The sequence below is a fragment of the Sus scrofa genome, chromosome 14 (assembly GCF_000003025.6).
Source record: "Sus scrofa isolate TJ Tabasco breed Duroc chromosome 14, Sscrofa11.1, whole genome shotgun sequence".
NCBI lineage: Eukaryota > Metazoa > Chordata > Mammalia > Artiodactyla > Suidae > Sus > Sus scrofa.
Window position 1 is genome coordinate 50966268 of NC_010456.5, and position 23610 is coordinate 50989877.

Below are 23610 nucleotides of genomic sequence, written 5' to 3' on the forward strand. Positions count from 1 at the left end.
CTCAGTAAACTATATACTTTAAATAGATGTGGTTTATAGTAGTTAAATGTGCCTTAATAAAATTGTAAAAAGAAAATGTTATTTGCTGATTCCAACATGTGGATCATTCCAGGGCTGGTCTACATTGACCAACTATCCACTTACACATGGGTCATGCTGTTTCTGTGTCTAGTAATTTTTGGTTGTATCCTAGATATTATATGATATGTCATAGAGAACTTTGTTTCTGTTATATTCATCTGAAGAGTGCTGATACCTTGTTTTAGCAGGCATTTAACTGGGCTGAAAGCAAACTGCAAAATTTGTCAACCCCTGTAATGTAAGGTGACTGAAATCTGTTCCATTATTTTAGCCTCAGATGGGCTACTTGGAATCTTCTCTGTACATGCATACATAGTTCTGGTGTTACCCAGAGAAATGGGCTGAATTTATATGCAGAATTTGGGGTTCTTCCACTACATTTCTTTCTGAGGGTTCCCTCTTACTTTCCAGCTTCTATGATCTTTCTGAAATCAGACTCAAGCTGATTGCTTCTTGAAAGCAGTAATAACTTCCAGGTTCTTTCTAAGTTCTAGCCACCTCTTATTGAGGATTTCCTTCAGGTAAAAAAACTCCAAAAGGTGGAAATGTCATGTTTCCTTCTCTCCTGCATTGACTCCTTCTTGTTTCTGCTTGTTCACTGTCCAGATTTAAGAAATATATTGTTATCCACTGGAGGACTAGTCCAAGGCAAATACTCTACCTTTATGAAAAGTATAATCTGCTCACTCATTTTAATTTTTGTCTTTTTAGGGTCACACCTGTGTAATATGGAGATTCCCGGGCTGGGAGGTCTAATCGGAGCTGTAGCCACCGGCCTATGCCGCAGGCACAGCAATTTCAGATCCAAGCTGCTTCTGCGACCTACACCACAGCTCACAGCAATGCCAGGTCCTTAACCCACTGAGCGAGACCAGGGATCGAATTCCTAGTCGGATTCGTTTCTGCTGCATCATGATGGGAACTCCTGCTCACTCATTTTAAACACCTTTTGAGGCTTATCTAAATTGCTAGACATTTTTTTTTTTTTTTGGCTGCACCCTCAGTATGTGGAAGCTTCCAGGTCAGGAATTGAACTGGATCCACACCTGCCAGCACCTCCTTGCCAGTCCTGCAGCTCTCTTACCCCCATCCCTGCCCTCCCATGGGGCTCAGCACCTCAGCTGGTTCATGCCAAGATGATCCTTGTTTGCAGTGTGGTGGCCAGCAGGGGAGGGAGCTAGACTCAGAGGCAAACACTGTCTTAGGAGGCACTGCTTCAGTTGAGGTCTCTGCAGAGTTCTCCTGCAAGGTGGACCACCACCTTCCACCATGGAGGACGTAAGGCCACTTCTTCAGGCCCAGAGGGTCCAGAGAGTCTGGGGTCAAAGTGCTCAAGATATCCCACGGTATGAGTCAGGGTCCCACTGCTTTGCCATCAGGGTTCTGAGTGCACGTCTGCCTCCGTGTCTCCTCTTCTTATAAGGTCATCCATTAAACTGGACTAAGCACCCATGCTACTCCAGTATGACCTCATCTTAATTATATCTGTAAAGACCAATCCTATTTCCCAGTAAGTTCACGTTCATGTACCCAGGTTGAGGACTTCAACATCTCTTTTTGGGGGGACATGACAGCAGTACAGAGTGACTAATCAGCCTGGCTTGCCCGTGAGTCTTGCCTCTCAGGAGACTGCCCAATAACAGGGTGACATGGTTGGTCACCCTGGGAGCAGGTCAGGGCCAGGTGAGGGGTGAAGAGTGCTAAGCGAGGAGGCATCTGGGGTAGAGGCCAGCATCTGTGTAACCTTCTGTTGAAGCTGGGGCAGACTCAGACTGCTTCAAATTTGAACTACCTGGAGGCAGAATAGGGACCAGCCTTTGGTTCCTCATGTGGTCACCCCTGTGTGCTGCATGGTGGCTCTGTCACCTGGGGCAAAGCTCCAAGGTGGAGACTGACACTCAGAGAAGCAGGAGGTGAGCTGACCACCCAAGGGGTCTGGACAGAGCCCCAGCAGCCCCCATGATGCACAATGCCATCCATTGATCGGTAACCCCTCCACTTGTCCACCTTGGTAAGTGGCCTGCCTTTCCACCTCGCCGCCTGGGTGAGCCACACTTAGACTTCTGTTCACCTTGGTAAATGCACATCTATCCACCCAAGTAAGTGGTTGGTTCACCCACCCATACCTCTGTGACACCCACCTGCCCCAGAGCTGCCTGAGTCTCAAGTGCTAGACATTCCCCTCGGTCCCACCCCCAAACCTCATCAGTTCTACCACACCACCATTCAGTGCCAGGGCAGATGGGGGCCTCCACAAAGGCCGTCCAACCCTCTCCTACCACTGTTCTCACCTGACCCACTCCCCAAAGTGAGCCTGTCACCTTGCCGCAGTGCTCCTTGTGCACAGAGATCCAATCAGGACACACCCTCCACCCCCAAGCTCATGATAACAGGATCAGCTGCCTCCTCTTCCTGCTCCCCCAGCTCCTGGACTCTGACACCTCTGCCCATCTGCCCATCCCGCCTCTGCCTCCTCCCTCCAGCTGCCCAGGCTCCAGATCAGCTCTGTCAATGCACCCAGCTTGCAGCCAGCGCAGTGCTCTCAGCCCCATCCTGGGGTTCACTGTGGACTCTGCAGAGAGGCCTTCCCTGCTCACCCCAGCTGCCCTCCACCAGAGGTCTCAGGCCGGCCCGGAGGCACATACCCTCCACAACCCATCACTCCTGGCTGCCTTCACCTGTTTCCTGGACTGAAGAGCAGACTCAACCACTTCCAGGACTGGTCAAAGCTGGTCAGTGTCAGAGAAGAGGGGCAGATGGCAGCCAGGACCTCCAGGGGGTGGGAGGGGCTGGGGGAGCACCTGGGAGCCCAGGGAAGGGATCTGTGGGTGGGCTGAGACTACTGGCTTTCATCTATCAGAGGCTGGAGCACAAGGCAGGTCCAGCCACGTCCAGGGCGGGTATGGAGTTAGGTTCCAGCAAAGGCCTATGTGAGGCTAGAGGGGAAGTGGGGCAGAACTCAGGGTTGGGCAGAGCTCAGGGCTGGGGAAGACAGCCTCGGATGGAGGTGGGAGGGGCCATCCGCACACTCTCCTTTCCCGCTCCCTCCCTGGCCTAGCAGGCGAGGCCATCAGGATCCCCCTGATTGCTTTCTTTCAAGCCGGTGCCTTTCTCCGAAGCAAAGGCCCGCTAATGCCTCCTTTATCACGGAATTAGGGGATTTAGGGCCGATGGCACAAAGAGGCCCTCGATAGCAGCCCTAATCAAGCGCCAATCGGCCGATCTCAAGCGGGTCTGGGAAGAAAGCAAGAGCGAGGATTAGCGCGGTGGGTCTGCGATAGCATCGCGCAGCCGCAGGCTGAGGCCGCCAGGGAGGGCCGGCCGTGCTGCGGAGAAAGGCCGGCTTAGCCGCTAGGCGCCGGGGATTCTGAAGCCATTAGCGGGGATTAGCACCAGGGTTAATCTGCTTTGGCCGCTCAATTGTCAGCCAGGCGCTGGAGCAGTTGACCCCTCCTCGGAACCTCTGCAGTTCCAGCCGTGGGCTAGTCTCCATCTCTGCAGTGCTCACTGGACCAGGCCTAGTCCCAACAACCAGAGGGAGGGATGAATTCCTGGGTCCAACAGGCCAAGAGGCCAGGTGTGAGTGGCTCCCAGGTCTTGGCTCCAGCCTCCACCTCTGGAAGCCTCCACTAGCAATAAGGGAAGATATCCTCTGCCCACCCTTTGGGACCCCTTCTTTCCTTTAGGCCAGCTCCTCCCCATCCTGTCCCTTTCCCCATGCCACGTCTGGCCCTGTTCACTCCTAGTGGCCTTGGGTGTTGGCCTCCCCACTGAGCTGGGGTTCCAAAGCAAGGTACACTCTCCTCTCCATTATTTGTGGCCAGGAAGCAGGTCGCAGACCAGGGGGATGCTGACTGAGGCCAGCAAAGAGCCACTGCCTGCACACTCTGTCTTTCCCTTGGGGCCCCATCCCAGAGTATGGACCAGTGACCCAGCTGAGGTGACTCTACCTGCCAACCCTGCTCAATAGGTGTGCCAGGATGGGGACTGTGCAGACCTGGGCCCTCCATACATCCCAGACAGGTCTGGTCTCTGTCTGGATTTTTCTTTCTTTTTTTAATAATATATATATTTTTAATTTTCAAGGAAACACTGTATGTATGTATGTATGTATGTATTTGTCTTTTTAGGGCAACAGCCACGGCATATGGAGGTTCCCAGGCCAGGGGTTGAATTGGAGCTGTAGCCACCAGCCTACGCCACAGCAACACGGGATCCAAGCCGCATCTGCGACCTACACCACAGCTTACGGATCCTTAACTCACTGAGCGAGGCCAGGGGATCAAAACCGCAACCTCATGGTTCCTAGTCGGGGTTCGTTGACCACTGAGCAACGATGGGAACTCCTGGATTTTTCCACCTCAGAATTGAGGCCGGTTGAGAAAGAAGGTCCTGGCAGGAGGCCCATTGTCCAGGTAACTCGGCCTGTGTTTATGACTGCCTTCTGCAGAGACCTACCCCAGGCCCGACTCTGAATCCTGGGTTAATGACAGGCTCCAGAAGTGAGGGGACATAGAGGGGTGTGCCCTGGCCTCCTCTTCTACAGGGCTGTGGCATGGGCAACCGTGCCTTACATGGATTGGAGCTGGCCAGGCAAGCAGGACAGGGCAGGGTGAGCAGCGGAGAGACTGGAGGACCTCCTGACCACATCTCCCTTCCCACAGGTGAGACTAGGGACTCTGGAGCAGAATGCTGCACAGGGAGGAAGACAGAGGGGTGAGCCACAGATCCAGGCTCTGCCTTTTGGAAGTTTGGGTCTGAAGACACAGGAAGAGGGCCGTTCGGGAAAAGGGGAACAGGCCCCCTCCCTGCACATAGGTCAGGTACGTCTTGAAGGACAGTGCGGATTACCGAGCAAAGGTCGAGGGTGAGGAAGTGCTGGTGAGAGGGAACAGCAGTGTGCAGCGGTCGGGGACGAAGAAGAGGGCAGGCCGCCGCGGCAGGCGTCCAGCTCGGGGAAACTGAGGAATTTCACGGTGGGGGTGGGGAGGCCGGAGGATGTCCCCTCAGGCTGCTTCAGGAGAGCTCTTGACGTCCAGCGTGAGCAGCCTGCCGACCCGGGGGGCGGGCGACGGAGGCTGCGCCGGCCGAACACCGAAGGTTGAGGGTACTGGCAAGGTCGGTCTCAGACCTAATGAGAGGGCCGAACGCATGCGCGGGTTCGCGTCGAAGTGGGCGCGCCGTGACGCCACCAGCGCACGCCGCCGGGCTTCCGGGAGCGTGCGGCCCCGCCCCCGCTGGCCTCAGCTCCCACCCGAGTCCCAGGTTCCCAGCCCGTGGGTCCGAGTCTTCCCTCATGAACGGGCCCAGGAAACATGCTGTGTGTCTCCGGACCTCCGAGGCTGGAAACTGAGCTGTCCTGGCAGTCTGAGGCTTTTAGCCGTCGGCCTGCGGGCTCAACCTTCCTCCGCGGCAGGGCCTTGGTAAAAGTTGCGGCAGTGTCTATCTCCCCCACTACAGCGCTGAAGGCGGCGGCGGGGGGGCGGGGGGCGTGGGCTCTGGGGTGTGGTCAGCCTGGAGGGTCTGCAGGGGTTGACTGGCCGGCTGGCCCTCAGCTTGAGGGGTGGGCCATTGCAGGCTGCTGAGCAGAGGCGCTGTGATGGCCCATAAGTGGAGGTCACCTCAGATGACACTCCTCTGTTTGAGTGGGGCCTCCGGGCGAGGCTGGGCCAAAGGAAGGGTGAGTGGGAGGTGGGTGTGGCCGGCTGGCCCGCCAAAGAGACAAAAGTGACAGGCGTTGGGCATCAAGGCCTGGCACAATCTGAGCAGAGAGGAGTTGTTACCGTCGTGGCGCAGCCAAAACGACTCTGACTAGGAACCATGTGGTTGTGGGTTCGATCCCTGGCCTCGCTCAGTGGTTTAAAGGATCCGATATTGAGCTGTGGTGTAGGGTGCAGTCGCGGTTCGGATCTGGCGTGGCTGTGGCGTAGGCGGGCAGCAACAGCTCCGACTAGACCCCTAGGATCCTCCATATGCAGCCGGTGCTGGCCCTCAAAGGACCAAAAAAACCTCTGAGCAGAGGGGAGGTTCTCAGGGGTATTTGCCAGGTGGGTGTGGGAGGAGGGGAGCTACAAGGCTACAGGCATCACCCAGTTGCTTGGCCTGTGCCACGTTTTGTCCACAATCTACTGTCTGCATCTCCTCTGGTCCCTGTTCCCAGACTTTGAGGAGGCAAGTGTTCCCCAGACCCCCTGATTCTGTGCCTTTACAAATATCTGGTCCAGGGAATCTGAGAACATGTAGAAAGTAGAGGGTCAGCCAGGAAAACACTCTGGCATTCTCAGCTCAGATTGTTTGTTGTGTAGGCTGAGGGTACAGCTGGAAAGACAGAATTCTTTTTGTTGGCTAAAAGGAGACAGACCCATTTGCTAGGAGTGGCTTAATGTGTGTAATTAGCTGATTGCCATGTATCACCCACATAAGGACATGGAGAAACCCAGGGGATTCCTGTACGGTAGTGGGTGAGCAGGGCTCACCCATGGGAATGAGGACCTCTGCTCTGCTTCCTGTTGGAAGATCTCCCCACATCATTCTGCCACTGCCCCCAGGGCTGCAAGGACAAGGGTCCACCAACCTGCAGCCATCAATATCTTGGTTAAATGCAGCTGTGCTCATCACAAGCAAGCTCCTTCCTGGGCATAGGAGACCTGGCCCCTGCAGCAGCCCCTTCCCTCCAAGAACTGAAGCGCCCCCGCCCCGCCCCCACCTATTCAGGCTGCTGTGAACAGGCAGGGGGGTGGGGCAGGTGGTGCCTCTGTGCTGACAGTCCCAGGGTACGCAGATCCATCTCAATAAGCTTTTCTGGCTGGGCTTCTGCTGTCCACGTGGTGCTGTGTGGTACAAGGAAGGGGCTCTGGGAGCTACTCGGGCTCCCTACCCCTCCTGAGTATAGGTCCCCATGCCCTGCTTTCAACTCAGTGCAGCCCTGCCCCCTCCTCTTCATGAAGGGGGCTGGGGACAGGACTCCCGTGTTGGTGTGCAGTCTGTGAGCAGATGCAGATCCTGGAAGTCAGTGTTCCAGGGCATGAGTCCCCTCAGGACCAGCTCCTGGGCTCTGCCTGCTGTAAGAACTACCTGGAACTCTGGGGTTTTTTGTCTCCCATGAGAGCTCACTGTGTGAAGCGTCACGTCCTTTTAAGTGCCTCATATCACTCTATACTCATGGCCTACTGGGGCCGCTTCTTATGTCAATGCTTTATCCTCCAATTAGGAAACTGAGTTAGGTGGCTTGCCTTGCCTGTGAGCAGGCAAGTTTTACCACTGGGCCCTTTCTCCTCCATGTCCTGTGAACATTGAGGATGTATGGCCTAGTCCTTCAAAACCATATTCTCTTGCACCCCTTAAACCACAATTGACTCTCAGATCTGCCCCAGACTCCAGGGATCCAGGTGCTGTGTGAGGCAATCTCCCCAAAAAAGGAACAGCTCCAGAGATGAGCCCTGCTTGCTTGAGTAGCCTGCTGGCAAGTTATTTCCCATGCGAGCCAAGCCCTTTGTGTGACTTTTAACGAGGAGTCACTTGGACAAGAAGGTCCTTCTGCCCCACAGAGCACGAGGTCATCCCTCCTGCTCACACCTCCTCCACTTGGCTCATGGGTGGTGGCTCCTAGCCAGATTGGGCCACATGAAGCCTCCAGCTCAGGGATCTTTGGCCCTCATGCTGGGCTTGGCCTCTACCTGCACCTGGCTCCCAGGGTAGGGGCTCCAGCAAGAGGGACGCCTTCCTCTGAGGTTCAGAGCTGTGGGGTGAGGGCCGTAGGTGCCCTGGTCTGGCAGTTCCACACCTCCTGTCCCAGCCCAGGTGAAGGTGTAAAACAGGGTCTCCTGCTCAGTCTTGGGGACCAGAAGAGCACTGCTCACCCCAAAGCACTGCCCCGCAAGCAGACAGATTCAGAGAGAAACCAGGAGGGAGTGAGATGGGCTGGGCCAAAGGCTGCAGGACAGACAGGAGCCCACCAGCATGTCTCTAGGTCCAAATGTCAGCGCAGGGGAGCACTCTACTCTGCTTGCTCAGTGCTGCCTGCCAGGCCACCCCAAGGACATACCTTGCAGCTGACCCTGCAGGAGCTGGTCCATAGGCCACAGGCAAGGCCTGGATGCTACGCAGATATCCCTGGGCTTGATGCCAGGCCTCCCAGTGGGCTTACACTGTGACATAACTGGCTTGCCCACCAGCCTGCCTGCTGCCCAGCTTACCTGGTCCCCTGGCAGTACACTCAGGGGAAGAGTGGGCCTACCCCCGACAGACGGGCCCACGCAGGGACAGGAGGCTGCAACAGGATCCGGTTTATTCTGCCTTGGAAGGGTGGTCCTGAGAGAGGCAGGGGCCACCCTGTCCCGGGCGGAAAGAGGGCCCGAGGGCCAGTTAAGGCCAGTGGCGGGAGAAGCGGGGGGCATGGAGCCCCTGGAATGCAGTGAGGCCAGGCTGAAGCCCGGAGGCAGCTGTGGTAGGCCAGGGTGGGTGGAAGGCACCGGGCTGGGACCAGGCCACACAGGCACCCCAGGAAGTGGGGCACAGGGTCACAGGACAGGAAACATGAAACAGGCATACGAGTAAGCACGTGGACAAGTGGGCACAGATTAACAGGCCAGAGGGACACCCGGTCTCAGCTGGACACATCGTAGTATCTTACAGACCACATGAGACACATGGCACTACGGGACATGTGGAACTGACGACCACAGGGGTCAGCCCTGGGCCACGGAGTGCAAGGGATGGGGAGGGGCCTTTTGGCACGACTGCATTGGAATTGTGATAAGGGGGCGCTGGGGGCAGCCCCCACGGCTCAGTCTGTCTTCCACACTTTGTTGAGCAGCTTCACCACCTCATCATAAATGATGAACACAATGGCCACATCCAGGCAGACCCGACCCAGGCGGGGGATGGTGCCCTTGTAGAATCTGGAGAAGTAGGAAATGAAAAGGCTGATGAAGACAGTGTCTCTGCAAAGTGGGGGTGGTCCCTAGGTAGGAGGAGCAAGAGCAGAGGCCTATGGTGGGACTCACTAAGGGATAGGCCTAGGGTAGGGTGGGCTGAGGCCCTGGCAGAAGGCAGAGAGGGCCTGGGGCAAAGATGGGCAGCCCCTCCCATCCCCCACTCACGCCTTGAGCCCCTCCCATCCCCCACTCACGCCTTGAGCCCCTCATTCCTCAGGATCTGCAGGCCGCAGTCCCAGGTATTGCGGTATTTATGTGCCTCCAGGCCCTGCAAGACACCAGAAACAATTAGGCTCAGCAACCAGCCCCTTTCCTGGCCCCGCCCCCTTCCGGGCCATGCCCACACCTGCATCCGGGTCTTGATCACATCCAGAGGAGTGTTCCCGAAGACACTAGCTGCTCCCGCAATTGCTCCAAACACACCAGTGATCAGCGGGTTCATGGGCTTGTTGGGGTTGTCCCCTGGATAGGGGAGAGGGTTGTGGTGAGAAGGGGACAGGAGAGTAAGGGGAGAGTACGAGGCCTGGAGGTGGGGTTCGGGGGTACAGACGCACCTCGGTACCAGTTGCGCAAGGCGGTCATAACGAAGAAGCGGATGGCCTGGTTGGATCCCTGCTTCAGCACAGTGGCTGTGAGGCCCTGGTACGTCCCCTTCAGCCCTGGGGTGGGCAAGCACCAGGGTCACACTGACGCTTTCTGGCCCCAGCCCCAGGAGTGCCCAGGCAGGAAGCGGAAGTGTGGGCCCTTTCCAGCCTGGCCCAGGTCCCTGACCCCACCTGAGGAGGAAAGCCCAGAGGCTCACCTTGTTCCCGCACAATTTCTCTGACCCCGTGGAAGAATCCTCTGTATTTGGGGTTGGAAGAGGTCTGGTCATGGATGAACTTCACCTGAGAAAAAAGACAGCAAAAGCGCTGGCTCCTAAGGCAGGACCATAAGGGCATGCCTGGCCATTGTGACACCTGGCTGGTCCCTGGAGCAAGAGGCAACCTTACCAACGTTTTTGCTGGTATTTCCTACAACTCAAGCAGCAAACACGTGTTACCTTCTGTTTTATAAGTTTTTAAAACCTCATTATACCATTGCCTCTAGAATCAAGTCCAGGCCACAGGAAGCTATTCCTATGGGCTTCGTTGCGCAGGCTCTGCAGGCAGAACCCCTTGCCCAACTCCTGCGGGACCTACCCACCTTCATGGTCTCCTCGTGGCACAAGACCACCACCCCCGCCACCCCAGCACGCTCTGAACGCCTGTCACTTCCCAGGCCTGCCCACCTTGATAGTCTCCATGGGGCACACAACCACCACGGCCTCGGCCACACCGGCTCCCAGGCCGCACAGTAGCCCGCGCGTGCTGTCCAGCCGTCCCTGGGCGTCCCGCATGTGGTTGCTGAGAAACTCGAACGTCCCGAACCTAGAGCGAGAGGCAAAGGCATGAGATGGGCCACCCCGGAGCCGGGGCTCCCTCCTGTGGCCCCCGGGTCGCCAAGTCCGCCTCACCTGACAGCCGCCTTGGGGATGGAGCCGTAGAGCAGGGAGCTGAGGCCGCGGTACAGGCCCAGGACGCCATGGCTGCGGACTGTCTGCCGCACGCAGTCCCCTGGGGGAGGGGGCGGTCAGCGACCCCGCCTGCCGGCCGCCGGCCTGCCCGCCCCCGCCGGCCTCCCCGACTCACCGATGCCCCGGTAGCGCGGCGGGTGCGAGCGCTCGTCCAGCTGCAGCTGCGTCTTCACGTACTCGGTGGGGAAGGTGATGCAGATTTCGATGCCGCCCGCCAGGCCGCCTGCAGGGACGCACGGGGACCAAGCTGAGACCCCTCCCCCTCCCCACCGGCGCACCCTGCCCCGCCCGGACTTTGCCCGCCGCCGGGGAGCAGGGCCCACGCCCCTACCGCGGTCCTGGCCGGGTGCACCGGGGACACGCGCCGGGGGCCGGACCCCCCCCGGAAGCACGGCAAAACCCGTGTCCGGGGCCACCCGGAAGCGCGGCGGGGTCGGGGTGGGGGTCGGGGGTCTGCGTGCGCGTGCCCCCACCTGCCAGGATCGCCTTCCCCGGGTGTGTGAGCTTGGCTTTCCCGGGCGCGGGCGCGGCGGCCGCAAGAGCGCGGGGGTCGGCCATGGCGGACGGGGCAGGGGGCCCGGCGGCGGCCTCGGGTCCGAGCTGCCGTGCTCGGTCGCAACCGCGGCGGCGGCGCCGGTTATGGGTCGGGGCTGGGCGACCGCGTCGCTCCCAAGCTCCGCCCCGCGTGGTCCGAGCCGGGCCCCGCCCCCGACCCGCCCCGAGCCCGCGGGAAACTGAGGCCGGGCAGGCCCGGTGGCCCAGCCAATGGCCGCGTGGGGACCGACCAGGCACCGCCCTCTCCTCCCCACAGCCCCTCCCCCGGTACTTGTGGGGACTCCCCCTCCCCTCCAGGAGGGTGGTGCCACTCCTCCGGGCCACCCCTCACCCCATTCGCCGCGCGGTCGCAGCGCCGCTGGATCCGTGCTCACGGACTCCCGGGCTCCCAGCGGCGCACACGATGGGGAGAAGACCCCCGACGCGCCCTGCTCACCCGGGGTGCCCTACCCGGAGGAGCTTTCCCTGCTCTTCTGTCCCCTCTAGGCCCACACCAGCACCAGCAGGGGAGCTCTGCCTTGGTAAACCGACTTTAAAATGCAGGTTACACGTTGTCCAGCCAGTCCTCGAAGTGACCCGCAGAGGCAGCTCCGTCAGCGCAGAGTGGCAGGGCACCCCCACTCCTAATGCGCCCGGGAGTCCTTGCCAGAAATGAAGGCTCCAGCCACAGGGCCCGGAGGTCAGAGTCCGCCTCCTGCGTGGCGGCCTCAGCCGGTTTTCTCGGGCAGTTAGGGGTCACCGCGGGCGGCCCCAGGCTGCTGTGGCTCAAAGGCTGCCATCACTGGGCCCCAGCAAGATAAATAACATCCAGGCGTCCTGCTCTCATTGGATTCTCTGTGCTTCTGAGATGACACCCTCCTTGGGGAGGATGGGGACCCTGTAGAGGGTACTGCACCCAGTGCCCTACCCTCCAAAGCCGCTCATGAGAGGTGGCAGCATACCCACAGGGTATGCCAGCAGGTCCCGGCCTGCAGCAGTGCCTGCTGTCAGCCTTTGGCCTACGGAGGGAGAGCAGGACTCCTGCTGCCCCCGAGTGGCCAGGGGCCCCAGGAGCAGGGTGTCAGACCAGTCCTGAGTGCACAGAGGCTGAGGCAGGCACCAGAGAGAAGGTGCCTGGAGGCAAGGGCAGTGGGAGTTGTGGGGCCTTTGGAGAGGGCTGACCCGCTGAATCATGCCACAGAGGAGGACACAGGTAGTGGGAGGTGTGAACCCAGCTACAGCCTGCAAGCACACAGCCTCTAGCAGAGTTACTATTGAGGCTGGCACAGGTCACCCACAGTGAACCAGGCAGAGATGGAGTGGGGCTCCCTGGTGAATTCCATTGCTATTCCAGACCAGTGCCTTCCAGCGGGTACTTGACTGCCAGGTGCACTGGAGCAGTGGCCAGACTACAGGCCACCAGTGCAGCCGAATCCTCTGGACACAAGGACACCACCAAGACACCTCAGTGCTCCTTGCATTCAGCCAGTCTGGGCTGCCCACCCCTCCTAAGGAGACCAGTCACCTGACACCTGCCCCCCACCCCACATGACAGCCATCTGGAGATGAGCTGCCCCCTGCCCTTCCTCCAGGCTTCCCTGGGGTTGCCCATGCAGTACCCACAGGCCAGTGAAGATACATGGTGGGGGAGGGAACAGTGAGGTGACGCCATGAGTGGCAGGTTGGACACATTGTGGTCTGGGGATAACAGCGGCCTGAGGCCTAGTGACAGCCTGTGCCCCTGATGCCCACGCCTACCCGAGAGCCCTTCTTGATCCTGGATGCTGACCCTCCCTCAAATGTCCCCACGTTCAGGGCCCTCAATCTCTCCAGGGCTCTCTGCTTAGCCCTGCCTTCTCAATTAGCTCCTCTACGGCCCCTCTTGAAACTCCACCATTGCTCTGGCCTCCACACCTGTCCCACCTCTGGAACATCCCCTGCAAACATTGTCTGCTGCCTGATTGTTAGTCTCACTGAATGTGAACCCAACTGGGCTGTTTTTGTGGTGCTTTTTTTTTTCGCTTTTTTAGGGCCGCACCCAGGACATATGGAAGTTCCCAGGCTAGGGGTGGAATCGGAGCTACAGCTGCTGGCCTACACCACAGCCACAGCAATGTAGGATCCAAGCAGTGTCTGTGGCCTACACCACAGCTCACAGCAACAATGGATCCCAGACCCACTGAGCAAGGCCAGGGATGGAACCTTCATCCTCATGGATACTAGTTGGATTCATTTCCACTGTGCCATGACAGGAACTCCTCTGAATTGTTTTTTTTTTTTTTTTCCCCACTGATATGTTACCAGGAATAATGCCCAGCACACAGTAGGTGCTTAGATACTTGCTGAACAAGTGAGTGTTCTACTTGCTGGCCTCTGGACTGCTTCGTTACCTCTCAATTGCTTTACCATTCACTTCTCAAACTTCTGTGCAACAGGAAAGCATGTGGCCCTGGACCTCGGTGACAGCCACCATCACAGGCTCACAGGCCCCTGATCCCTGGGAGTCACAGAGCACTTTGAGCAGAGTCCCATCTCCAGTCTGCCCTGACCGACCCCACAGTTGTGACCACAGATCCATGGAGACCCAGGCCCTGCACACACCAGCATCCACCTGTCAACGACCCGACAGAAAAGCATACCCACAGCACCAGGAGAGAGACCCCATCCTTCCAAAGGTCTCTCCTGGACTCTTGCCTCTGTCCCTAAGACCTGGTGGGTGTGGTTGTGTCTCTGTCATCACTGGTCCCCTGTTCTCAGCAAGTCACCCAAGGTTGTATGTACCATGGCACATGCCAGTCAGGCTGACTTTATAGAGGGGTTGCCTGTCAGAGGAGGGGCTTTCCTGCAGAGATGTCCTCAGGGAGCCCCCCTTTGCTTGCAGCATTTAGGTGCTGTCTCTGCAGCCAGCAGAGGTCAGCTGGGGCCAGACTTGGGCCCTGGCATCAGCTTCTCCAGCTGGTTGGCCTGGATGATGACGTGGCCAGGGAGGAAGGGCCTGACAGCCGGCAACTGTGGAAAGACCAGCAAACGGGACTCCTGCAGCTGGATTCTGAACAAGGGACACTTGGCTGCATGAGGCTGGGGAAACAATGACAGGCTGGCCCACGTCAGAGACGGGGGTCAGGAGGGCTTACGCATTCCTGCCAGGTCTGCTCAGGGGCAGGACGTCAGGTCTGGGGCATGAAGAAGGTTTGATGAGCTCGGGGACAGCCGCGACAAGGACACACTGACCTGAGGGTTGTCCACATGGGCAGTGCCACTTGAATGTCATCTTAACTGTGCTTCTCCAGGCACGGAGTGTGTGCACTTACAGTTATGGTGCTGGAAGCAAGGAGCCCCTTGTTCTTGAGCAGAGATGCTTCTCCAGGAGACCAGGGCTGACCAGGAGGACCACCTTCAAGCACAGCCGGCTTCTACAACTGCCCCTGCCTCCCTGCCTGCCACACACGGCTCATGTCTTCATGGAGCTAGAGGCTGAAAACAGAGAGACATGATCAACACCCGGAGGTAACGGCATTACCCTGAGATGCGATCTTTGCCTGAGTTTTCTGTGTGATATGTCTCAGCACACACGCACACACACACACTCCACACACAAGGACATGTGTCTGTTTCGGACACTGGAAATACCCCCTCCTGAGCACTGCCTGTTCATTCTGAACAGCAGGGTAGGTCAAGTCATGATACACAAACTAAGGCCTTGATATCTAGTGGACACTCAATTTTAATCATTTGCCAAACAATTCTTTGCAGAGTCGTTGGAGCTAAATCATTTGTGCATCTTCACAAACTCAACTCACAGATGATCCTGATGTGGTCACAGGCTTTGACAGCCTGTCCTGCCAACTCATCACAGAAAACCAAGATTGCCAGTGGACCCTGACTGTGCTAACCAAGTGATTCAGTTTTAGAAAATACCTTGCTAGGATGTTACTTATCATACTGAGAAATCCATGCTATTAAGACAACTTCCAGGAGCCAATTAACCAACATGGGAGCCCTGGGCCTTGCTTCTACCATAAACACTAGCTTACAAGGTTATATGAGCCACCCCAGAGAACTAGGCAGTGTGAAGGTGCGGGGTGGAGGTAGGGAGGAAAGGTGAGGCCCACGGTGCCCCCAGAGCCCCTCTTCTTGCTCTGTCCACATCCGAGGTGGACCAGAGTGGAAGCCAGGTGGGCATGAAACAGAGTCCCCCTAAAACCCAGTTCCTCTGTTGAGTCTGTGATTGACCTCTCCACCTCAAACGCTGTTCCCTTTTCTTCCTTTAAGATTGAGAAGGGCTGGTGCGGGAGCCACCTCCAGGGTGGTGGGGTGGTCCCGGCTGCCGCTGCCTGCTTCCTCCCCTTGCTCAGGCTGGTGCTCGTTGTGGCAGTATTGGGAAGACTGTTGAAGCAGAACTATCAAAGCAGGCATTGCACTGTCATTTGTCATAAAGTTTGCAACCAGATTGGAAAAGTTGAATTTGAAGCTTCCTGCCTGTAGTGAGGCTGAAAGACACCTATTGCTCACAAAATAAGACATGAGTTTCAATGTGACTTTCTACCTTTCCTACAGATTCCGATTACTGCTGCTTTCTACCTTATGCCTCACAGTGGTTGGGTGGGCCAACTACTTTGTGGGTGCCATTGAAGACATTCCTAAAGCAAAGGAGCTCATGGATGATTTCAATAAGGGTATAGTTTGGGGGAAGAAAGGAACTGTAACAGATGAAGCATCTGTGAAAAAAGCAGACGTTGACAACTGCCCTTCTGTGTCTCCATACCTCAAAGGCCAAAACAAGCTCATTTTCAAACCAGATCTCACTCTGGAAGAAGTACGGGCAGGAAACCCCAAGGTGCACAGAGGCCAGTATCACTCAGAGGAATTCAGGGCTTTGCAATGGGTGGCCATCCTGATTCTTCATTGGCACCTGAAAGAGAAGCACCTGCTATACCTACTGGAAGACCTCCCCCCTTCCTGCAGAGGCAGCAGCTGGACTACGGCATCTATATCATCCCCCAGGCTGGAACTAAAAAATTTAATCGTGCCAAACTCCTGAGCGTGGGCTATCTAGAAGCGCTTAAGGAGGAAAACTGGGACTGTTTATATTCCACGACATGGACCTGGTACCTGAGGACGAATGGAACATTTACAAGTGTGAGGATCAGCCCAGGCCTCTGGTGATTGGCAGGAACAGCCCTGGGTACAGGTTACGGTACAGTGGATGCTTTGGGGGTGTTACTTCCCTAAGCTGAGAGCAATTTTTCAAGGGTTGAGCTTCATAGAATGAAAATAATCTGGCTACTACTTGAAGTGGGTATATACAGTATGATCTTTCACAAGATAGACCAAGGCAACGAGGTGAATATAGAATGGATGAAACCCTTATATCAGGTGTCACGTGTCTGGAGAAAAGATGGGTTGACCAATTGTGATTACAAATTACTCTCTGTGGATTACAATCCTTTATGTGTCAATATCACAGTGGATTTCTGGTCTAGTCGGTGACTCTGGATCTTTTGGTGATGTTTGAAGGAGCTGAATATTTGATTGCAATAATTTTGACCTAGAGACTTCCCCTTGTAGCACACATTAAGAACTTGTTGCCGCCAATCATTGAGCTGCATTCTCCTATCTTGGTATTTTCTTAGCAGAGATCCTGGTGATACAGAATGTAAAACAATTGTGACAAGACAGCTTTCTTAGTTGTTTTGATCATGAAGCTTAGATGATATTGTAATGTATGGAGTTCATGTCGTGGCTCAGTGGTTAACGAACGTCACTGGCATCCATGAGGACACGGGTTCAATCCCTGGCCTCACTCAGTGGGTTAAGGATCCTGTGTTGCCATGGCTGTGGTATAGGCTGGTGGCTACAGCTCCCATTAGATCCCTAGCCTGGGAACCTCCATATACCGCAGGTGTAGCCCTAAAAAGACAAAATATATATATTTGTAGATACCTGAAGAACTAAGTGTCGAAGAACTACTCAAAAGATAGCATGAAGGCTTCATACATATTTTCTGGTACAAAAAAAGGCCATGGGAAGTAAGACTGCTCAATGTCCCACAGAAACAGAATTGTTCTCATCCAAGGGAGACAGGGATAAAGATGTATTTCTGTTACTTATGTATCCTGCATGGCCATCTGTGAAGAGGTGGGTCCCTGGTGAGAAGGCAGCCAAGGAAGAGGGGACAAAGGTGAAGAATCAAGATACAGTGACCTTGGCACTGAAGAGGGGGCAGAAGGACCGTGTCAGATGGTGAGCTGCCATGGTTGTGCTGCTGCTGTGGCTGTCACTCTGCAGTGGTGTCACCTGCCCAGATGTATCTTTTGGTAACAACCCAGCAGAGAACACGTTACCTACTCGTTTTCAGAGCATTTTTTGTAAAATGATTTTGTACGTGTAGGATATGAAATAGCTGTTTACAAATTACATATTAACTAATAATACATACAAAGTACCTCTGTAACAAAATAGGAAAAAGAAAAAAACGAAAAAAAAAAAAAAAAAAAGATCCTGAGTAGCTCCTGTCCTCTGGGGAACTGTAACTACTTTCCCAGCTCAGAACCAACCACACAAGCTGGTCTCCCCATTGTCCCTGGAACCCGCTGCCATCCAGCTGCTGCTGAGCCTCAAGCAGGCCATCCTGCCATCCCGCAGCCCTGCCTCTCAGAGTTCTCAGAATCACTGACTTAAGAGAATGTGCTGGTGAGGATGGGGGGACAGCCACATATACCAGGACACACTGCAACTGCTGGACGTGTTCAAACAAAGATCTGGACACAAGGTTCATTGCCGCTGTGTTCATAATCACCCACCTGAAAACCGCCCAAAGCCCAAGTGAATGGGTGGTAAACAGATTGGCAGTTACACAGCGGGCATCACTCGGCAACAGAAAAGAACCGACTGCTGGACAAAATGTGGGTGAACCTCAAAGGCATTGAGCTGAGTGAAAGCAGTGACATCAAAGGTTGTGTGCACATGATGTTCTGGAAAAGGCAAAGAGCCTGATGGGAGCAGGTGAGCTGCCGGGGTGCAGGCGTGGGGGTGTAATGTGAAGGCTGCCTTCACAGGGGGTTCCACAGGGCAGTGGGACAGTTCTACATCCTGACTGGTGGTCACTCGACTAGAGGTGTGCTAAAATCCCGGTACTGTATCCCCGCGAAGGTCAGCTGTACTGGATAGTAACTAAAAAGAAGAAAAGGGAGTTCCTGAAGTTCCCGTCCTGGCGCAGTGGTTAATGAATCTGACTAGGAACCATGAGGTTGCAGGTTCGATCCCTGGCCTTGCTCAGTGGGTTAAAGATCCGGCATTGCCAAGAGCTGTGGTGTAGGTCGCAGACATGGCTCGGATCTGGCGTTGCTGTGACTCTGGCGTAGGCCAGTGGCTACAGCTCTGATTTGACCCCTAACCTGGGCTCCTCCATATGCCGAGGGAGCGGCCCTAGAAAAGGCAAAAAGACCAAAAAAGAAAAAAAAAAAAAAAGAAAAGAAAGGTAGAAAAGGGAGTTCCTGCTGTGGCGCAACGGGATTGGTGGCATCTCAGGAGCACTGGGATGTAGGTTCAATCCCCGGCCCAGCACAGTTGGTTAAAGGGCTGCAGCATAGGTCGTAATTATGGTTTGGATCTGATCCCTGGCCTGGGAACTCCATATGCTGTGAGGCGGCCAAAAAAGAAAGAAGAAAAAGTATTAAGAACTCGGGCCCTAAGGTTCACCCCTGCTGTCATTCCTTTCCATGCCCATCACGGATGGGTTTCAGGGTCGCTCTCAGAAACTGTGCTGCTTTGAGCTGAGAACCAGGGGTGGGAGCTGCACATGTTGCTCCCAGTGAGGCAGCAGCCCCAGCAGAGCATGGAAGAGGCCATGTGGTGGACGTGCTGTTTGGTCAGGGCAGCTGGTTCCCCGCTGCTCTTCGGGAGGGAAGGGTTGGGGCTCAGGCTGTGCTGTGACTTCCTGACAAGGCTAATGCCTCATCTGTACATACTGTCTGTTCTTTTTCAGATTCTTTTTCATTATAGCTTATTACAAGACATTGGATATAGTTTCTTGTGCTATACAGTAAATCCATGTTGTTTGTTATATGAATACTTTTATTTTTATTTATTTATTTTTTCTTTTTTGGCCGCATATGGAATTCCCTGGCCAGGGATCAGATCCAAGCCACAGTTTCAACCTATGCCGCAGCTATGGCATGGCCCACACTGTGGTGATGCCAGATCCTTTAACCCACTATTCCTGGTTGAGGATCAAACCACCGTCCTGGTGCTGTAGAGATACCACTGATCTTGTTGCACCACAGCAGAACTCCTATTTTTATCTTTAAGGACAACACTAAATTCTTAACTGCTAGGTCCCCAGGGAACTCCAATAATGGTTTTACCTTAAAGTCTATTTTGTGTGGTAATATTATAGACCATGTAATTAATATACATATATGACTACACATACATTCATATAAAATATCAATTCAATACCAGCACTTTTAGGGTTGGCATTTGCCTAACGTTTTGTTCATTTTTTTGTCCCCAACTTCTTGTTAACCTTAGGTTAATATCCTCTGAGCTGGCCTCATCCATTACCCTTTAGCTTCCATGGAGGCAGTTGAGAAGTCTGCTGTCAATCTTTTTTTTTTTTTTTTGTCTTTTTGCTATTTCTTGGGCCGCTCCCGCGGCATATGGAGGTTCCCAGGCTAGGGGTTGAATCGGAGCTGTAGCCACCGGCCTACGCCAGAGCCACAGCAACGTGGGATCCGAGCCGCGTCTGCGACCTACACCACAGCTCATGGCAACGCCGGATCGTTAACCCACTGAGCAAGGGCAGGGGGCCGAACCTACAACCTCATGGTTCCTAGTCGGATTCGTTAACCACTGCGCCATGACGGGAACTCCTGTCAATCTAATTAATATTCTTTTTAGTTAATTTATGTTCTTTCTTTCTTTCTTTTTAGGGCCACACTCGCAGCATATGGAGGTTCCCAGGCTAAGGGTCCAATTGGAGCTACAGCTGCTGGCCTATACCACAGCCACAGTAACACGGGATCTGAGCTGTGTCTGTGACCTGTACCACAGCTCACAGCAATGCTGGATCCTTAACCCACTGAGTGAGGCCAGGGATCGAACCTGCAACCTCGTGTTTCCTAGTCAGATTAGTTTCTGCTGCACCACGACAGGAACTCCAATTTATGTTTCTTCTTACTGCTAAAAATTTTTTGATGTTCTACATTTTTCTTATAATGCATGCAAAAATATCTTAAAAACTTAATCTTCCTTGAGGATTTGCTGGGCTTCCTGAACTTCAGAACTAGAACCCTGCCAGTTCTGTTAAAATCCCCATCGTTCTCCCTTCAAACAGTGACTCCAGGTCTCTGATTCCATCTCCTTTCAAGCCTTCACATTTGCCACCTGTCTAGGCTGTGTTTTTGCAATTTCTTCACATCTAGCTTCCAACTCATCAATCCTCTAATGCTGCTAACCCCATGTGGGCTATACTTCAATTTCAATTATAGATTTATTTTATATTTATCAGAGTTACTTGGGGAGCTTCTGGGTGGTGAAAACGTGGGGATTTGAGGAACATGGAACCTGGAAAGGGCGTGGAAGCCCCACCCTTTCCTGTACCTCACTCTGTGCATCTGTTCTATCTGGCTGTTCCTGAGTTATGTCCTTTTCTAATAAACCAGTGGTCTGAGGCTTGAGAAACAAGCTCACATCAAAGCAAGGAGGAAAATTTTACAGAAAAAAGGTCTTTAGGAAAACTTCCTGCATCCTTCTCAAGCACAGAAGTCAAGCCTTATCTAAGATGTTTGAACTCTTAAAGTACCATTTTGTTTTTCTTGGAAAACAGTCTTTTTTTTTTTTTTTTTGTCTTTTTGCCTTTTTCTAGAGCTGCACCTGTGGCATATGGGAGTTCCCAGGCTAGGGGTTGAATTGGAGCTGTAGCCCCCGGCCTACGCCATAGCCACAGCAATGCGGGATCCGAGCTGAGTCTGCGACCCACACCACAGCTCATGGCAATGCTGGATCCTTAACCCATTGAGCAAGGTCAGGGATAGAACCCGCAGCCTCATGGTTCTTGGTTGGATTCGTTAACCACTGAGCCACGTCGGGAACTCCATTTTTTTATTTTTAAATTAAGTTAAATTTATTTTTATTTTTATTTTTTTGCTTTACAGGGCTGCAGCTATGTTCCTAGAAGTTCCCAGCCTAGGGGTCATATTGGGGCTGCAGCTGCCGGCCTACGCCACAGCCACAGCAATGCCAGATCCAAGCAGTGTCTAAGACCTACACCACAGCTCATGGCAATACCAGATCCTTAACCCACTGAGCAAGGCCAGGGATGGCACCTGTGTCCTCATGTATTCTAGTCAGGCTTGTTACTGCTGAGCCACAATGGGAACTTTCGGGTAACAGTCTTTATACAAATGCAAGTATATATTAAGTAGTTTATAAAGGAAAAACAAAAAGTTGCTCATTATTTTTAAAAGCCTACTTGATCTTTTTTTGTCACTGTCTATCCTGTGCCTGATAATCCTGGTCCCCTGGTCTCTCTGGGCATCTGGCTCTTACTAACGGTGCCTTGTTTCCTTACATGTTTTATTGATGCTTTTACAACAAACTCATTATTTCTTGGTATGTTATCTGTCAGAATTCTTTGGAGCTTTGCTAGACGGTAGGTTCTCCTTGGATTTGTGTTTATTTCTGCCCAGATTGAAGGGCACTGCCTGACGGCAATTGTTTTAAGATTAAATTCCTCACTTAAGGATTTTTAATACATGAATTTGTGCTAAAATGCATCCAAAAGTCAGCTTGTCAGGGCCAGTTTTGTCCTCATAATCTAGCACCATGGCTCCAAAGAGCTCTTTTTGTGTTGTTTCCCTGGAGTTTCAGCAGAGGGCTGGGCAAGGCTGGCACTATCTGCCCCATCCTTGCTTTGCTGGCCCTCAGTGCTGTCTCCAGGCCTCTGCATCCTGCAGGGTGCGAGAGCCACGCCCAGTTCAATGGGGTGAGGCAAAAGTCAATTATGTCCCTCCTTCCTCTCTGGGTTTCTTTGTTTTTTGCCATGCCTACAGCATGTAGAAATTCCCAGGCCAGGGATCAAACTGCCCCACAGCAGCGACCTGAGCTGCTACAGTGACAATGCTGGATTCTTAACTTGCTGTGCCACCAGGGAACTCCTGAAATAACATTCCTTTCTCAGTCCCGTAAGGGGTCCAATGAACCACCACTCACCTTGTATGTGCAGACATCTTTGGTGGACTTTATGCAGATGCCATTTCCCTTAAAGATAATGACTGGTGCAGAACAGAATAGTCAGACAACAGTGTGGGGAGATACTGGGCCTCACCTAGGAAGTTCTTAGCTTAAATACTTGCTTATGATCTTACTGATGTCACTAGCTGTATCATATATTCTGCCTATTTTACAAGATTACTGTTTCTTTCATTACTAAGTGTGTGACTGAGCCTCTGATAAAAATAATGATGACTAGGTGACCTGAAACAATTGACTGACCAAAGACATAGTTCTATAAGATCAGTGATTGTAAGAGTGTAACTCTGGATGTGGGAGGAAGCCACAAGAGGGACCGTTTCCTGGACCATAATAGACCAGTAGACAGGTGGCCCAGGGGCTTTGGGCTACTGTTAACAGGGCCTAGTCCAGTAACAGCACATTGCCTGGCCTATCGACAAAATCTTCACCGGACCTGGGAATGAGCATTCCTAGAGCCTTGGGACAAAATGGTCACTAAATGCCTCCCAAACCTTAGTCAAAATTAAGAGCAAAAGGGAGTGGCTTGTAACATAAAGACTGTTGCCCACAACCCAGTTCTACAAAAGGGAAGTCACCAACCACTGCAGTCACTGACTCACAGTCCACCCTCCAAGGAATTAGGACCAAGATCAGGATAAGATACTCTGGGAAAAGGGACAGAACTGCCCTCAGAGAGATATTATTAAGAGAAATATTTTATGAACCTGGACTCTTGCCTCTACCCACTTAGAAAAGCACTAGGGAGTTCCTGTCATGGCTCAGAGGTAACAAACCAACTAGTAACCATGAGGATGTGGGTTTGATCCCTGGCCTCAGTCAGTAGGTTAAGGAGCTGGCATTGCTGTGGCTGTGGCTGTGTTACAGATGTGGCTCAGATCTGGCGTTGCTGTGGCTGTGGCTGTGGCCTGCAGCTGTAGCTCTGATTTGACCCCTAGCCTGGGAATTTCCATATGCCAAGGACGTGGCTCTAAAAAGCACACACACACATAAAAAGAACTGGATTGGACTCTTGGACACAGAGGTGGTGTCCACAGAGAAGTGGAGAATTGTTTGAAGTAGAAAAACCAAACACCTTTGGTGTCAGAAGTGGTGTGAGAGTAAGAAGAGTTTTAGCTTGGATTTTTTTATTTGTTCGTTTTTATTTTGTTAGCAAAGCATAAACAAGCCGCACTGTGATTTATAGTCTCTTATTTATTTGTTTATTTTTCAGTTTTGGCCACCCTGTGGCATATATAGTCTTTCATTTTA

The 23610-nt window shown here is 53.6% G+C and overlaps 1 protein-coding gene and 1 pseudogene across 2 annotated transcripts in view; one reads left to right on the forward strand and one right to left on the reverse strand.

The window, feature by feature from the left end:
* SLC25A1 (solute carrier family 25 member 1) overlaps positions 8349-23610 on the reverse strand; it is a 28355-nt gene continuing 13093 nt past the window's right edge. The window contains exons 2-11 of one of the 2 annotated variants that reach the window (XM_021071932.1): positions 15872-16018; positions 14418-14580; positions 10688-10795; positions 10513-10612; positions 10288-10426; positions 9820-9904; positions 9572-9676; positions 9364-9479; positions 9212-9285; positions 8349-8981 (exon numbers count right to left, since the gene is read on the reverse strand). In XM_021071932.1, the coding sequence (XP_020927591.1) occupies positions 8867-8981; positions 9212-9285; positions 9364-9479; positions 9572-9676; positions 9820-9904; positions 10288-10395 (603 nt within the window). In that variant the 5' untranslated portion in view covers positions 10396-10426; positions 10513-10612; positions 10688-10795; positions 14418-14580; positions 15872-16018 and the 3' untranslated portion in view covers positions 8349-8866. 2 annotated transcript variants of the gene reach the window in all.
* On the forward strand, positions 14587-18356 carry LOC100155135 (annotated as a pseudogene).